Raw genomic sequence first — 18,378 nt, 5'->3', positions numbered from 1 at the left:
GTCAGACAAAAAGCTTTGACAGCATGTCTCTTTTTTTCAGTTTTCTTATTGCCACATCATCAGGAATAAAGGTGATTAAAAATCTCTACTTACTCATAGCGCAAATTAAGAAATGTAAAGAACACTTTAAAACTGTGTATAGCAGCTCGAAAGTTGTTAGTTCCACCCAGCTTCCAATCCACAACAATCAGGCAGGGTGTGTCACCTGCCCATAACAAAACTGGCCCGATTCTCATTACAAGCAGATTAACACCCACGCAATAAGGGTGAACGTTTAACCCGACATCTGAGAAAATGAAAATGCTCGGTGTAGCTTTTACTTGTATTTTGTGACTTTGAGCAACCTTCTCACTGCTTGCAACAACAATATGTGTGAAATTGTACAGTGCTGTTGTCACCTTATTTCTATCTTTATTAAAAGAATCATTTGATGTTTACCATGAACGACGTGTGAAAAAACTCTGCTGCTTATATCCTAACTCATACCAAGTCCTGTTCACTCATAACCCCTGAGCTCACTGACCTACATTGGCTTCTGGGGCGGAATTTTACAGACTCTCTTGCCAGCGGGATCTTCCGGTCCCGCTGAAGTCAACGGACTTTTGAACGGCTCGTTGCGTTTTATAGTCCCGCCCCCGCTGCAATGGGGCCATAAAATTCTGCCCCTGGTCTGGCAACTCCTCCGTTTTAAAATTCTCATCTTGTTTGCAAATCACCCAATCTCTGTAATTTCTTCCAGTCCCACAACCCTACGTGATCGCTGCGCTCCACTAATTCTGGCTCTTGCACATCCCCAATTTTAATTGCTCCACCATTGATGGCTGTGTCTTCAGCTGCCTCCACCATAGGTTCTGGAACTCCCTCCCTAAACCTCTCCGCCTCTCCACCTCGCTCTTCTCGTTTAAGATGCCCCTGAAAATCTACCTCTTTGCTTTTGGTCACTTGTCCTAACATCTCCTTATATGTCTCAGTGTCAAATTTTGATCATTACTCCTGTGAAATGCCTTGGGACATTTTACTTCTTCAAAGGCGCTATGCAAATAAAGTTATTGTTGAGTAAATGGACTGACTTGTGTATGATGGTGAGTTTAATGTATTCTGCTACTTGTATGTGCTGTGTCAATGAGCCTGACATCCTGTTATGGGTAAAGTAATAAAGCATCCCGAAAGAGGAAATAGTGGACTGAATTTTGCAGTTGAAATGATGGTGAAACTGCAAGCGTTCGATGTCATGACTCTGTGAAACTGAGAGCAACTTCTGACATCCACCCATGATCAGTTCAGTGCAGAAATCCTGAAGATGCTGTCAGTGATTCCTTGCTCCTCCACAGGATGTGCTGTTGAAGTCCCCACAGATGGCATTCTTTAGAAATCAATGAACTGATGAGAACTTCTCCTTTCACACTGTAATTTCGCTGTTAAAATCTCCTTGTTAATGAGGTGTAGTTGGGTTAACTATGTACGAAATCATAACTATTGATGAACAACATCTCTGGCTTTGGAAAACTAATTGTATATTTGTGTAATGTCATTTTTCCCACTATGATACAAATCCCATAGTATTCTAGCATAATCAAACTATTAGTTTGTTTAAATGATATTTCAGCTTCTAATGTGCATGTTGCATCATTTATGTTGCCCTCTGTAAAATTTATAAAAAGTGAAGGATAATCAGTGCTTCTTGCTTTGAGAATACTTCAAAGTGATTGGCTACTTACCCTGCTTGATGATATCACCATTGTTGGATGTCTGGAGATCCCCTTGACTTGGCACCTGATTCAAACTGACTTTGGGAAAGGGGTCACATGTCATGTCACAGAGATCGCTAGATCTTCTTCAAGGTCAGAGGCGAGCAGAGTAACTTTGCCACTGATTGCAAAATCTGGGCCACTGAAACACCTTAATAGCCATGGTATGACATATGTTCTGGAGTCAGTCTAGATTTATGGGAGGGAATCTTTGCCTATTAAAATTTACTTGAATTCCTCAATGAAAAATTGGACCTGGTTTTCAATGGAAAAATCTGCAGATATGATATATTTACACTTCAGCAAGGCTTTGAAATCATTAATATTATGGTAAGTAGATTAGCCATTTAGAGGACATGAGCTCAAATCCTAAGTTATATGTCATGAAATTGAATTTGACAAATCTGGTATTTTATGGACTTGCACCAGAAAAATAAATGGCTGCAGGAGATGACGAATTGTCACAAAAACCCAACTGGCTTATGAATGTCCTACCGAGAAGGAAATCTGTCACCTTTACCTGATCTGGACCTGCAGGTGACTTCAGCCCCACAATAAGTGATTGACTCAAAATGCCCTCCCACTTCAATCTCTAGGGCAACTAGGGGCTGACTTTAAGTGATGGCTTCTCTACTCTGCCTGTATCCTGAGAATAAATAATGCTAGAAAAAGGAATAAAGCATTTTTTTCATTCATTTTAAATTATTATTGCAGGTGCCTCTGTGATTGACTGGTTGCTGTCATCTAACTTTGTCAGGAACCGCCGGGAGGGGGTGATGTTGGCAGCAGCTCTTACCTGCGATGGGTATATTCAGCCGGCTGAAGATAAGGCCAAGGCAGCAGCTGATCAAATAGCGGAAAACTGCTTTATCGATGACGCTGATGCATATTATTACTTCGTAAGTGGTCAGAATATTTGTTTGTTTTTCTGTCTGGCACTTTAGAACATTTTATGAAGTGTCTGGCAACAGCCATTTTTGTTAGGCAAGGGTCCAGAATGGTACCAGGGATTTCAGATATGTGGAGAGACTGGAGAAGCTAGGATTGTTCTCCTCAGAGCAGAGAAGGTTAAGAGGAGATTTAATAGAGGTCTTCAAAATCCTGAGCGGCTTTGACAGAGTGAATCAGGAGAGACTTTTTCCAGTGGCAGAAGGGTCAGTAACCAGAGGACACGACTTAAAATGATTGGCAAAGGAACCAGATGCAACATAGGGAAACAATTTTTTTACACAGCAAGTTGTTGTGATCTCGAGTGCATTGTCTGAAAGGTTAGAAAAAGCAGATTCAATAGTAACTTCCAAAAGGAAATTGGATAACTAGTTTACAGAACAATGAGGAAAGTGGGATTATTTGGGCAGTTCTATTAAAGAGTCAGCACAGGCACAGTGGATCAAGTTGTAACATTCCTGGATTCTATGCTCAGGGGTGTTACTGACTCAGATGAGTTGATGGGGTTAAGGTGCAGAGCAGCCACAGTCTAATTGAATGGCTCAAGTACATGAATGGTCTTCTCCTGTTCATGTGTCATTGAGCCAAACAGAGTAAGATTATTCCTTCATATCATTTCACCCTGGTGGAATAAATAGCTTCAATTTTCTCCATGGCAGATCTTTGACAATTGTCCAGTTAAAAATAATGCTTGCAATTATCTAAGTGTCTCCAAATCCTTCACCTAATTTCAAGAGGGTTAATAATTATGTTTAGCCAATTTTGAAGTGTACACACCATTTAAATGTAGAAAACAGATGATCCAATTTGCTCACAGTAAGGTCCCACAGAGACCAATGAGATTAAATGATTAGATATGCTTTTTTATGAGCGATCTTAGTTGGGGGTTAATTGCTACCCGGGACATTGGGAGAATGCCCCTGGTTTTCTTCAAATTGTGTCACAAAATAATTGACATTCATAGAAACATAGGAATATGGGAACATAGGAACAGGAAGAGGCCATTCAGCCCCTTGAGCCCGTTCCACCATTCAATGAGATCATGGCTGAGCTGAGACCAAACTCCACGTACTCACTTCACCTCATATCCCTTAATGCTTTGGATAACAAAAATCTATCAGTATCAAGTTTGAAATTAACAATTGATCTAGCATTAATTGCCACTCGCAGAAGAGAATTCTGAACTACTATTACAGTTTGTGTGCAGAAGTGTTTCTTAATTTCAATCCTGAAAGGTCTGGCTCCAATTTTCCTGCAATGGCCCCTAGTCCTAGACTTCCGATCAATGGGAATATCCCTTTTTATATATCTTTCTGTGTATTTTATATCCTATTAATATCTTGAAAAATTGGACCAAATCACCCCTTAGCCTTCCAAATTCCAGGGAATACAACTCTGGCCTGTTTAATCTCTCCTCATAATTTAACCATTGGAGTCCAGGTATCATTCTGGGGAATCTATGCTGCATTCTCTCTGAGGCCAATATGTCCTTCCTAAATTGTGGAGTCCAGAACTGCTCACAGTAACTCTAGGTGTGGTCTAACTAGGGCTTTGTATAGCTAAAAGGACAGGCTGTGCCTCAGTTAATGTACCATCCAAAGGACGGGACCTTGAACTGTGCAGCACTCCCTCAATACCAACTGTTTTTAACATAGAAATGCCCTCAAGCTGCCTCACAGAAAATCAGACAAGTCCAACACACAATTCTCAAGGGCCGTGTTATTGAGAGTATTTGTGTTTCCTGTGATTTGTCCCCTTTTTGCAAACACAATGACCGAAGATCGTAGGCGTCTTGATTGGTTTGGTGAAATTGTGTGGATTGCATTATTTTGGGAAGGTGTTTAATTGTGTCTAACTGTATTGCATTTCCCCATCTTATAGGCCGACAGTGGCTTTTTCAGTGAAGGAAATTCAAGTGATGATGATGAAGTTTTAAAAGAGGAGTTTCGAGGGGTCATTATAAAACAGGGATGTCTGCTGAAACAGGTTGGTAAGAAAGGACTGGACCAGCGTTACATTACTACAGCGTCCAGGGATAAAGAGACAGCAACATGTATGTTTGCAATGTAGGGGGAGATGGTGGTGTAGTGGTAATGTCACTGGACTAGTAATCCAGAGGCCTAAGCTAATGCGGTGAGGAGGTGGGTTCAAATCCCACCATGGCAGCTGGTGAATTTAAATTCAATTAATAAAATCTGGAATTGAAATTATCATTGATTGTTGTAGAACCCATTTGGTTCACTAATGTTCTTCCTTACCTGGTCTGGCCTATATGTGACTCCACACCTAGAATCAAGGGTAATTAGGGATGGGCAACAAATGTTGGCCTTCCACATTCTGTGGAAGAATAAAGTAAAAACTGTAATGGAGCCAGTAAAAGGATAACCATATCTATGTTACTTTACTGCAACACTGTCTGTGCAATCCACAAGTGACTATGTGATGCATTGTGATAGGGCAGCTATGGCTCAGTGAGTAGCACTGAGTGTCTAGGTGCAGGGTCCAGTGCTTAAGCACAAAAAAAAACCCAGTACTGAGGGAGTGCTGCACTTTTGGATGAGATGTTAGACCCAGTCCCTATCTGCCTGTTAAAGCAGATGTAAAAGATGCCACGGCACTATTTCGAAGAAGAGCAGGGGAGTTCTCCCCAGTCTCTTGGCCAATATTTATCCCTCCATTAATATCACAAACACAGATTATCTGGTCATTATTACATTGCTTTTGTGAGAGCTTGCTGTGAGCTAATTGGCTGCCTTGTTTCCTACATCACAACAGTAACTACATTTCAAAAGTACTTCATTGGCCGTAAAGTGCTTTGAGATGTCTGATTGTTGTGAAAGGCGCTATTTAACTCCAAGCCTTTCTTTTCTTTCAATTAGCCATCTTGCCTCCATTCCCTCAGTTCAGGCTGGTCTACCTGACCCTTGTTCTCCTTTCCGACCCCTTTTCCCCTCTCCATTGCTTTGCATCCTTGCTCTGTACCACTCCTACCTGAGACTATCTGCCATTGCACTTAATAGGGTCCTTTGCTCTTCTCTAGTGTTGCAATCACTGATTGCTGATGTTCCCTTGAAGTTCATGCCGACAGCATTCAGAGACCCAACAATACTCACTGTGGCACTACCAAAGACACAAATAGCAAAATGTAACAGCAGAGCATTAGCGGTCAGACCTGAGTGGAACTTGCACTGGGCGGGCGGGGGTGGTGGTGGTGGTGGGGGCGGGGGGGTGGTGTGTAGAGGCCTGGTCGCTACTGATCTTTGTCACCAGGTTCTGGCACACTGACTGGATTCAGAAATGCTGAAACGCTGATGTTTGCCATGTTCCATTGGGAGCTGATCTCTCTTCGCTGGGCACAGGTGTGCTGTGGAAGGTTTCACAGAGGCTATTGATGCTGTCTTTTCTTTCCCTAACAGGGCCACAGGAGGAAAAACTGGAAAGTCCGAAAGTTTGTCCTGCGAGATGATCCTGCCTATTTGCATTATTATGACCCTACGGCGGTAGGGATTGAGTGCATTATGTTCAAACTTTACTCCGCAGAAGCTTCTATGTCCCTTGCTGCTCCCCCGCCATCCTAACTTCCAAAATCCGGGGTGCAATTTTAACTCCTCCCACCTGGAATAAACTGAGGCCAAGGGAGACAGCTGCAGTTCAAATGAAACACGTACGATCCTTCCTGCCCTGCCCCGATGGAATCCTCTTTCAGACTTCATAAGAAAGCCCAGGGCCATTGCTTCCCCCAGGATACCCCTCCCCACCCCCCCACAACATCTCCCATCCCTTCCTGATTGTGTCCAGAGCTCCTGACTCCTCCTCATTTATTTAACTAATGGAACTGTGCCTGCAGGTACCTGGCTCTGGCCTCTTGCTGCACTGAATTCCCGCTCCGGCTAGCCAGGAAAGGGATGGATCCCACTGAATTCTGGGCAGGTCACTGAGAACATTTACTCTCTCCTGCTTGGCAGAAAGAGGTCTGATTTCAGCACCTGCTTTGACAATAGCGGGGCAGCCCATTCAGTGGCCTGGCTCCAGGTAACACCACAAGAAAGGAGAGTGAAAGATATGCAAAGATATAAGAGATGGAAGTCATTTTGCAAACTGAATACTTGACTTCATAGAGTCACAGGATAACTCATTCAGCCCATCATGCCAGTACCTACTCTTTGTTAGAGCTATACAATCAGTCCCACTCCCCCAATGCTCTTTGCCAATAGCTCTGTAAATCTTTGCCTGTCAAGTATAGGTCCAATTCCCTTTTGAAAGTTGGTATCGAACCTGCTTCCACAGTTCTTTCAGGCAGCGCCTTCCAGATCACAACAACTCACTGCGAAATTTCTCTCCTCACCTCAACCCTGGTTCTTTTGGCAATTGCATCAAATCAGTGTCCTCTGCTTACCAACCCTCCTGCCACTGGAAACAGTTTTGCCTTATTTACTCTATCAAAATCCTTCAAGATATGTGGCTGTGTAACGAGGCCCATACTTTGTGTTGGAATGTATTGACTCTTTTCCCATTAACCTTCCTCCACAGGATGACCAGGATCGGCCTCTTGGTTCTATTCACCTGCGAAGCTGTGTGGTGACTGCGACAGACGATCTCCCAGATGGTAAGTGTCCCTGCTGCTCTTAACCCAGGAGACTATTGTTCTAGGTTACAAACTCATCCAGAAAAACGCCTTTAAGTAACTTCAAAACAATTAACAGTGCAATTGTCTACTATTTTTCGTCGCCCGTCCAACCTTACGGTTGGCGGATGAGCGAATCAGCCAAGCGGCCTTTACATTTTTCATGAGACCTCATCCAAGGGCGGGATGAGGTTTCCGTTATGAAATAAAATAAAGATAAAAACCTGTGGGCAGCATTTTTATCACCGATATTTTCAGGTGCCTGATTGTGACGCTCGGACATTTTCTTCCTGCTTTTTAAAGCTTTATTGGAACATTTTCAGGTCTGCAGCTCCCCGAGGCAGCTCTCTGTCTTCAGGGAGCTTTCTGTCAGCGCTGGCCTGCACCCGCGTTGACGTCATCGCCCACCCTCTTCCCGCCCCCGCCCCGGCAGCATTGAGCTTTTCAGCGTGTGCTTCACGCTAGCTGGCCGTCGATTGGCAAGCCGGGGTGAAGTCACAGTCAGGGGCCGATCACAGTCAGTGATCTGTTTCCCGGCTGATCCCGGGCCTGCTGGTTGCGCCTGCCCGACAAGCTAAAAATTCAGGCCAATAATTTTATCAGGGGCATCAACATCTCAATTTTAAAATTCCCACCCTTGTTTTAAATCCCTCCATGGCTCCATCCCGCTCTGTAACCTCCTCCAGCCCTGCAACCCTCCGAGATCTCTACACTCCTCCAATTCTGACCTCTTGACCATCGCCGATTTTACTCGCTCCACCATTGGTGGCCGTGTCTTCAGCTGCCTGAGCCCCATGCTCTGGGATTCCCTACGTGAACCTCTCTGCCTCTCTCTCCTCCTTAAAAAGCCTCTTAAAAGCTAACTCTTTGACTGAGCTTTTGGTCACCATTTTTATAATTCATTTACGGGATGTAGGTGTCGCTGGCTGGGCCAGCCTTTATTGCCCAACCTTTATTGCCCTTGAGAAGGTGGTGGTTAGCTGCCTTCTTGAACCACTGCAGTCCATGTGGTGTAGGTACACCCGCAGTGCTGTTAGGGAGGGAGTTCCAAGATTTTAACCCGGCAACAGTGAAGGAACAATGATATATTTCTAAGTTAGGATGGTAAGTGGCTTGGAGGAAACTTCCAGGTGGTGGTGTTCCCATATGTTTGCTGCCCTTGTCCTTCTAGGTGGTAGTGGTTGTGGATTTGGAAGGTGCTGTCTAAGGGGCCTTAGTGAATTCCTGCAGTGCATCTTGTAGATGGTACACACTGCTGCCACTGTGCATTGGTGGTGGAGGGAGTGAAGGTTTGTGAATGGGGTGCCAATCAAGCGGGTTGCTTTGTCCTGGATGGTGTTGATCTTCTTGAGTGTTGTTGGAGCTGCACTAATCCAGGCAAGTGAAGAGTATTCCATCACACTCCTGACTTGTGCCATGTAGATGGTGGACAGGCTTTGGGGAGTCAGGAGATGAGTTACTCGCTGCAGGATTCCTAGCCTCTGACCTGCTCTTGTAGCCACGGTATTTATGTGGCTAGCCCATTTCAGTTTGGTAATCCTCAGAATGTTGATAGTGGGGGATTCAGCAACGGTAATGCCATTGAATGTCAAGGGGTGATGGTTATATTCTCTCTTGTTGGAGATGGTCATTGCCTGACCTGTCCTAATATCTCCTTACATGGCTCGGTGTCTAATTTTGTCTGATTACTACTCCTATGAAGCGCCTTGGGACATTTTACCACCTTAAAGGCACTATATAAATGCAAGTTGTTGTTAATAGATACCGCTGTTGCTTCACTGCCGTACAAAGAATGGAATCTGATATGTGTGGAGTCAAAATTGGAATAGCTTTTGTGTCAAAAGGTTTCTACGTGCTTGACTTTCTTTTGACCAATGCAGTTTTTTTGTAAACATTGCTTATAGAAAACCAAGCAATAAAGAAATTTGAAGTCGAAAAAGCCAAAGAGACAATCCAGTCAGAAATAGGGTTAAACCATGGATAGTTAATGATCAACCATCAAATTATGGGAGGCACACTTTGCAAGATACATGGGGCACTGAAAATGTCTAGGAGACAAGGGAAGGAATTGAAAGGAAAGAGAAACAGTAGCTAAGTTAAAAGGGAAGAGCCAGGGTATGGATGGATGGAAATGGATTCTCTATCATTGATAACCTCAGACATCTGTCTAGGCAAAATACAGGCCATTAAATCCTTCCCTATGTTCTACGAAAATGCTTTTGATATAACTTTTTTTTTTACAAAGATTGCTTTATAAAGTTGGAGGGTAGATTATCGTAAATAAGCTCTTATTGATATTTTGTTAATGCTGAATATTTGCCGCCAAGTCTCTCACACAAAGAATTTTCTTTACAGGAAAGAAATCTGAAGTTAAGGGAAACCTTTTTGAAATCATCACAGCGGATGAAGTGCACTATCTGATACAGGCCGCAACACGGGAAGAACTCACTGAGTGGATTAAAGCCATTAAAAGCGTAGCAAGCACTGGAAAATAAAGACAGAGTTCAACAAATACCACATTGCTGGCTTCCAAGAGTCATACAACATTAACTAGCTCTCAAAATAAATCTTAAGCCCTTTATTGCTGGATTGGCAACATTAATTGTGAATGTACACTGTGTGATGACTAAAATAGTGTCTCAGTAACTCGTGGCTATTTCTGTTCCCAAAATCATCAGCTGTGTTTCACTTCCTTTTTCTGCTTGATTCACTTTTATTCTAAAACCTTCTTAACTATTATTTGTACCAAATATTAACAACATATTTATAGCTAATACTGTCTAACATCGATGTGTCAAACATACACTTTTGCTAGTGGTATGGTTGAAAAGTAATGTGAATGATACTAATCAGTTGTCACTCTTTGCTTGTGATGTCTGCAAGAGTTTTTTTATTGAAACATCCAGCAGAGATTGCTGGACTAGTGTTTGATTAAAGTAAAATTGCTGGCACACCAGAGAAATTCATTAATAAACTATTATACTGAGAAAGCATTTTCATTTGTTTATTAATAAACACTTCATTCCATTTACTGCAGTGGAAGTATTTAAATATTTTCTCTCTTGTTCACAATCTTAAAGGCATCTCCTGTTTCAGTTTGCTCCTTTAATGTAGTGACATGTCCCAAGATGCTTCACAGGAGTATATTGGAACAAAAGTCTTTCGCTAGTCTCATGAGTGGGCCAATGAAATATTTCTTCCACATAATCTTCATGTTGTCTATGTTTGCTAGGATTCTTCACTTCCTTTTATTTTATTTCAAACCCACCCCTCTCTAATCATTGCTGCAGAGAATTATATAGATCTGGCAGCAGTGAAGCAGGCCATTCAGCCCAACTAGCCTGTGTTGGCATTTATGCTGCCCGCATATCTTCTCCCCCACTCCTTTCCACCTGGCCCTATTAGCATATCCTTCTGTGCCTTTCCCTCCCATGTGCTTATCTAGCTTCCCACATTCCTGCTTTCTCTTGACACCAAGAAAGTGTGATGAGATGGGTCGTGGTTATCTTCGATAGAAGGATAACTATCCTTAAGGAGTTGTGGGAACAACCAGAGCAATTCCGGGAGGCAGATCAGGATTAGGGGAGAGGTAACCAAGCCAACAATATGTTTTTTTTGAGGGGGAGGTGGTGGGAGGGAATGATGTCCCACTCAAACCCATCCTTTCCCACAGAGATTGTGTCTACAATCCCTATCCAATTGCGTTCCATATCAACTGAGAAATGCGTTATGTTTTCAAACAGGATTCCTGGATTGTGGCTCCTCTCATCTTAGCAACTTTAGCAAATGGCCCAGCCAAAATCCAGTAAGAAGTAGAAAGGAATAATTGAGCATGAGTGAACATTGAGACTGCCCAATAGACACTCCAGTATTGTTTTCATACTAATCGTATTTCCTCACCTATGCTCTCTATCCGTCTATTTATTTACATAGATGAGAGAGATTTGTAACCTCTGGCCTATTTATCTCAGCAGTTCCCAAACTATGGGTCATGACCCCCAATGGGGTCACAGAAACGACGAGTAAGGTCAAGAGAAATATCTGGGAATTGCATTTTTTTCTGGTTACATGTGCAGTCAAATGAAGAAGATTCCTATAACTTGAGTGAATGCTTTGCCAGTCACATAAAAGGAGTTTGATTTGTCATGGACCATGCCACGATTTAAAGTGGGAGCATGTTTTCAAAAAGGCAAAACCCCAAAAGCCGGGCAAGACACTGCTTTGCTCTAAAGTGATTGAACAGCACTGATGTGAGGTCCAGGCTGAGCTGCCCTCCTCCGCACCCCGCACTGGCACAAAGGGCAAGGCAGCAACTGGCCCTGCCCTTTCCCTGCTCAACCCCTGTCCTTTCTCCCCAGGCCATGGATGGGCTCCTGCCCATGATCGCTCCATTGACCATGAACCCAACCTCGACCGTGAACTCTGCAGTGATGCCTCAGCTGCTGAGCTGCCGCTTGTCTAAGCCTAACCCCTTCAGTTGCAGAATGACCTGGGCTCCAACATCAGCTGCCTCAAGACACTCAACCTGTGCTTCTATTGCTTCCTGGCCAAAGTTCATGAGTAGGAGCATCTCAGATGAAGTAATGGACTGGTGTGTACATAAAATACTAACATTTTTACAAAGTAGGCCCACCTTCGCTTCACCTAAAAAATGAAGCCTAATTCTAAAAGACTGGAGAAAATGCCGTGTTCATCAAAGGCATGTATTCTAATTAGGGTATAGCCTATTTAGAATATTTAAGTAATTTGCTTTAATGTTTGACTAACAGAAATATTTTGTATAAGCCTGTCTATCTGTGTTTAAATTAAAGGTGTTAATTCTAATTTATTGTAAAGTGTGTGTGTGGAGACCATTGCACCCTCCATAAATGTCAATTCATCCAAAACACTACCGTCTGTGTCTTAGCCCACACCAGGGGCAGGATTTTCTCCCCGTAGGGCGGGCAGGCCCGACCCAATCGCCGGCGGGTGCAGAGCCGATTGCCGCCAGCGAAGCCATTTTACGTGGGTGGGCCAATTAAGGCTATGCGTTTCTTGTGCGGGCTGGGGGGGGGGGCGGGAATCCCTAAAACTGAGAGTGCGCTCTTTCGCGCATGCGCACGAAAGTGTGCACATCTCCCTGAGGCTAAATGCAGCCTCAGGGAGATCGCTTTGACTTTTAAAACTATTAAAAATTGAGAAAAGAAAAATCCCTTACATGTCCCCTCATGTGACAATGTCACATGGGTTGGGATATGTTCATAATTTACAGAACAGCTTTATTACAACTTTTAAAACCCTGCATGAAACCTCCTCCCGCCGCTGGATGAGGTTTCATGTTTTCTCCATTTGCCGCCGGGGCTCCTGGCCTGTCCGCCAACCTGAAGGTTGGACGGGCAGGTTCTTTAATTGGTTAAATGACCCTGTCAATGGCCTCAAGTGGACATTGACAGGTCGGCGGGCCCGCAGCTGATTTTGCTGCGCCCAGGCCTTCCTAAAAATTTAAATGGGGCGGGGTGACGTCGGGGGTTCCACCCGACATCATCCCGCGTCATTTTATGTGTCGGCGAGCGGGCCCCGCCCCCTGCTCGCCGATGGCAATATTCTGCCCCAGGTCTTATTCACTTATCCCACCTCTGCTCACTGACCAGCATTGCCTCCCAGTCTGCAATATCTCAATTTTAAAATTCTCATCCTTGTTTTCAGATCCCTCCACAGCCTCACCCCTCCCTATCTCTGTAATCGCCTTCAGCCCCACAACACATCGAAATATTTGCGCTCCTCCAATTTTGTCAGCTTGCATGTCCCTGATTTCCATCGCTCTACCATCAGCGGTCATGCCTTTGGCTGCCTGGGCCCTTAGCTCTGGGATTCTCTCTCCATGCCTCACCAACTCTCTACCTCTCGCTCCTCCTTTAAGATACTCCTTAAAACCTACCTCTTTATGACCTAGGGCAGAATTTTACGGTCCCATAGCAGCGGGGGCGGGGCCAGGAAATGCGGTGAGCCGTTCAAAAGTCCTTTCAAAAGACCGCAAAATCCTGCTGGGGGGAGGGGCCATAAAACCCCACCCCTAGTTTCTTTATGACTGGCTCTGCGTACGATTTTGTTTCCTGTTACCTCGGAACATTTTATTACTTTAAAGGTACTACATAAATGCAAGCTGTTGTTTTTGGGGAGTACTCTTGTTGCTCGACCAAAAAGTTAATGAAGGCTTCATTGTAGCAGAGAATGTGGACTGGAATTTAAACTATCCCCCCCACCACCCCACCACACCAATAGGGTGGAATTTAATCCAGGTGAGGGGGCCTTGCTTGCTGTCTGGAGAGCTGGCGAGAGCCCCACGTCGCCCCCTTTGGGGAAGGCCCATTGTATTAGGCACTAGTCAGGCACTTAAGTGGCCAGCAGCGGGCCTACCCCGGGAGCAAGGACCCCAGGGGCAGAAATCCTGACTGCCGAGATCTGTCGGCCAATCAGAGGCTGGCAGCTCCTCATTGCCATCAGTGTCACCTGGGGAGCGGTGGTCGCTCTCATCCACCAGAGGCCCAGGAGCAGCAAGGGGCACAGGCCACAGGTGTGAGTGTGGGGTGGGGGTCACGTGGAGGGGATCACTGGTTAAATACCAGCGGCAGCAGCATGGGGCCCTTAAGTGGGCATTAATTGCTCACTTAAGGGCCTCAATTGGCGTCCGAGCAGGAAGGTCACCCATGAGCCTTCCTGCCCCAGACTTCCTCTGCTTTAGGTCTGATCCATTTTGATGGTACAGCCCTCGTTTGCATCATGCTGTACGGATGAGCCACCAATGGGCGTGAAGATCTTTGGGGTGCCAGGAGAAGCACTCATGTTCCCCTGGCTCCACCAAAACTGATGCACAGGCCTATTAATCACCTGTTTGCCAGAGAAGTCCGCAGCAGCCCTTTAGGAATTATTTCTTAGGCAACTCAAGGCCTAGTGCCAATGAGCATAGTGTGCACACTCGCTGTGACGTTAGGGCAAAATAAGTAACTATCACATGTATAACATAAAGACGGTATCTGTCGACAAACATTAAGTCAAACTCCTGACATTTTGGAAACAGTTCTGTTTCTACCTCTGCGCTTTGATTGTCAGATCTGTCCAATTGATTTTCCACAATGTTACTTGGTGTCAGGTGTACAGGGTTCTTTTTTTAACAGTTCAGCTGCAGTTGGTCAACTGTTCAGTTTCAGCACCACACCCAGTGCTTGGTTCTGCAAATACACCCACAGAAACAATGTATTTTTGCTCTCTGGCTTATTTTGATTGTTTAATTCTTGTTAAACTGTACACCACATCTGTGCATGCAGCAGGATTAGTTCGGACTATAAATTTACCACAATTCACCAAACACTCACCACAGAGCAGAACAAAGGTCAAGGATGACAACATGGAATTCAATCCATTCAACTAATGACCACTTTAAATCAGCAGAAAATTTGTGGGACTAAGGCAAGATTATTTAAATTTATATCACAAGGGACTAAATAAAGGGAATTTTTTCCTGTTTGCAGAAGCTTCGAGAACCAAAGGAAGTGACTGTTGGCAAAAGAACCAATTGCAACATGAGGAAACATCTTTTCACGCAGCGAGTGGTTAGGATCTGGAACGCGCTGCCTGAGAGTGTGGCAGAGGCAGATTCAGTTGTGGTTTTCAAAAGGCAATTGGGTAAGCACCTGAAGAGAAAACATTTGCAGGGCTACAGGGGGAAGGTTGGGGAGTGGGGCACGCTGGGTTGCTCTTGCAAAGAGCTAGAATTTGCTCAACAGGCTGAATGGCCTCCTTCTGTGCTATGGTTCTATGGAAGCCCATCTTGCCCTCCCATTCTGGTCAAAGGTCATCGACCTGAAACATTAGCACTGATTCTCTCTCCACAGATGCTGCCTGACCTGCTGAACATTTCGCCTTCATTGGCTTCCATTATTAAACTGTACTACACGGCCACTTTAGAAATTACAATTCCTCCCATTTTGTTCTTTTGACGTTGTTTTGAGCTGGTTCTAGTTCCACTGCTGATGCTTGCTCTCTGGTTATCTGGCTCAAGTTGTTTGTTTGGTTTATCTGTGAGCAGGCTAATTAAGCTCAAGGAGTTATCACCCAGTTCTTATCCAACCCTCTTCTCTTCCTATGTTCATCCAGGTCATAGAGACACAGATTGTGGCCACAAGGTACAACCCATGCAGGCAACCCAATTTTCACTCCCGCCAGCGGAGATCACTAAAGCCAATTACAGATCCTCATACTATTGACCTGACTGTAAGACCAGCAAACTCAACATAGAGCGGAACAAATTGTAACCTTTCTACACTATCACATCATGGGGTGCATTCTCCCACTCAACCATTGGAAACTCTCCCCTTTCATTCATTTAATAGACAACAGCAACAACTTGCATTTATATAGCGCTTTTAATGTAGTAAAACATCCCAAGGTGTTTCTCAGGAGAACTATCAAACACAATTTAATACTGAGCCACATAATGACAGGGGGCCAAAGCTTGGTCAAAGAAGTAGGTTTTAAGGACCATCTTAAAAGAGGAGTGGGAGGTAGGCAGGATGGAGGAGTAGGGAGGTAGGGAGGGAAATTCAGAGCTTACCTCCTCAGCGACCGGAGCGATGAAAATTGATGATGCTCCAGAGGTCAGATTCAGGACCAGCGCAGATATCTCAGAGAGGTGTGGGGCTGGAGGAGATTGTAGTGATAGCGAGAGGCAAGGCCATGGAGGAATTTGAAAACTCAGATGAGAATTTTCAAAATTAAAACATTGCCAGAGCAACAGCCAATGTAGGTTATTGAGCAACCAAGTTAGTTTTATTGTGAGGGTGATCAGTTCACTACTGCAATACAAATTATTCACCTCACTGCAGTGGGTAGAGACATGTGGATCAATTTAACTAGGCAACACAAATGAGTTACTAGGTAGTTTTGCCATATTCCTCTTGATGCCAATCGATCTGCACCAAGGCTCCTTTGACCACTACCATCTAGAAGACCATAAGTCCATAAGACCATAAGACATAGGAGCAGAAATTGGGCCATTCGGCCCATCGAGTCTGCTTCACCATTCAATCATGGCTGATAAGTTTCTCAACCCCATTCTTCCGCCTTCTCCCCGTAACCTTTGATCCCGTTACCAATCAAGAACCTATCTATCTCGGTCTTAAATACACTCAATGACCTGGCCTCCACAGCCTTCTGTGGCAATGAATTCCATAGATTCACCACTCTCTGGCTAAAGAAGTTTCTCCTCATCTCTGTTCTAAAAGGTCTTCCCTTTACTCTGAGGCTGTGCCCTCGAGTCCTAGTCTCTCCTACTAATGGAAACATGTTCCCCATGTCCACTCTATCCAGGCCTTTCAGTATTCTCTAAGTTTCAATCAGATCCCCCCTCGTCCTTCTAAGCTCCATCGAGTATAGACCCAGAGTCCTCAAACGTTCCTCATATGTTAAGCCTTTCATTCCTGGGATCATTCTCATGAACCTCCTCTGGACCCTCTCCAGGGCCAGAACATCCTTCCTGAGATATGGGGCCCAAAATTGCTCACAATATTCTAAACGTGGTCTGACCAGAACCTTATAAAGCCTCAGCAGCACATCCCTGCTTTTATATTCTAGTCCTCTCGAAATAAATGCCAACATTGCATTTGCCTTCCTAACTACCACGTCAACCTGCAAGTTAACCTTAAGAGAATCCTGGACTAGGACTTCCAAGTCCCTTTGCACTCCAGATTTCCGAATTCTCACCCCATTTAGAAAATAGTCCATGCCTCTATTCTTCCTACCAAAGTGCATGACCTCACACTTGCCCATGTTGTATTCCATCTGCCACTTCTTTGCCCATTCTCCTAACCTGTCCAAATCCTTCTGCAGCCTCCCCGCCTCCTCAATACTACCTGTCCCTCCACCTATCTTTGTATCATCTGCAAACTTAGCCAGGATGCCCTCAGTTCCTTCATCTAGATCATTAATGTATAAAGTGAAAAGTTGTGGTCCCAACACTGACCCCTGCGGAACTCCACTAGTCACCGGCCGCCATCCTGAGAAGGACCCCCTTAACCCCACTCTCTGTCTCCTGCCAGACAGCCAGTCTTCTATCCATGCTAGTACCTTGCCTCTAACACCATGGGCTCTTATCTTACTGAGCAGCCTCCTGTGCGGCACCTTGTCAAAGGCCTTCTGGAAGTCCAAGTAGATAACATCCATTGGCTCTCCTTTGTCTAACCTACTCGTTATCTAGAAGGACAAGGGCAGCAGATATATGGGGAACACCTACCACCTAGAAGTTCTCCTTCAAGTCACTCACCATCCTGACTTGGAAATATATTGCCGTTCCTTCACTGTCGCTGGGTCAAAATCCTGGAACTCCCTACCTAACAGCACTACCTAACAACAGTATCTACACCACATGGACTGCAGTAGTTCAAGAAGGCAGCTCACCACCACCTTCTCAAGGGTAACTAGGAATGGGCAATAAATACTGGGACAGCCAGCGAAGCCAATGTCTCATGGATGAATAAAAAAAACCCCAACATTCCCACCATTGATCACCTGACATGCCCAGCCTCACAGTGCACTTACTTCCCACAGTCAATCAAAAAGTGAATTGAATCTTCAATCTCTGATTGGATGATTCTTCACTGCCAAGCCACACCTGGGCCAGAATTTTCACATTGGCGTGCGGGGCCTTCGCATAAAATGGCGCGTGGTGACATCGAGCGTGCGTCCCAACGTCGCCACGCGTCATTCCGATCTTTTGTTCGGAGAGCACACACGACAGGCGGCTGCGCACACGCCAAACTGTCAAAGGCCTGTTAAGGCCATTATTAAGCCAATTAACCTAATTCTCAATGCTGCCCGTCCAACCTTAAGGTTGTCAGGCAGGCATAGAGCCCAAGTGGCCTTCGTGTTTTTCGTGAAACCTCATCCACGGGCGGGATGAGGTTTCATGAAGGTTTTATTAAATCAATAAATAAATTTTGCTAATTACAAAACATGTCCCAGTTCATGTGACACTCACGTGAGGGGACATGTGTAAATGATTTTCAACTTTCTTTATTAAACATT

The 18,378-nt window shown here is 44.6% G+C and overlaps 1 protein-coding gene across 1 annotated transcript in view; it reads left to right on the top strand.

The window, feature by feature from the left end:
* The window catches only part of plek (pleckstrin), a 56,714-nt gene extending 44,570 nt beyond the window's left edge, over nt 1–12,144 (top strand). The window contains exons 5-9 of the mRNA XM_078556481.1: nt 2,463–2,647; nt 4,578–4,682; nt 6,113–6,196; nt 7,227–7,302; nt 9,676–12,144. Of these exons, the coding sequence (XP_078412607.1) occupies nt 2,463–2,647; nt 4,578–4,682; nt 6,113–6,196; nt 7,227–7,302; nt 9,676–9,815 (590 nt within the window). The 3' untranslated portion in view covers nt 9,816–12,144. The remainder of the gene's footprint in view (nt 1–2,462; nt 2,648–4,577; nt 4,683–6,112; nt 6,197–7,226; nt 7,303–9,675) is intronic.
* The last annotated feature ends 6,234 nt before the right edge of the window (nt 12,145–18,378 follow it).

This window comes from Cetorhinus maximus, chromosome 14 (genome assembly GCF_964194155.1).
Source record: "Cetorhinus maximus chromosome 14, sCetMax3.hap1.1, whole genome shotgun sequence".
In the NCBI taxonomy this organism is placed as follows: Eukaryota; Metazoa; Chordata; class Chondrichthyes; order Lamniformes; family Cetorhinidae; genus Cetorhinus; species Cetorhinus maximus.
The sequence above is the reverse complement of the archived record's forward strand: the minus strand, read 5'-3'. Positions and strand labels throughout refer to the sequence as shown.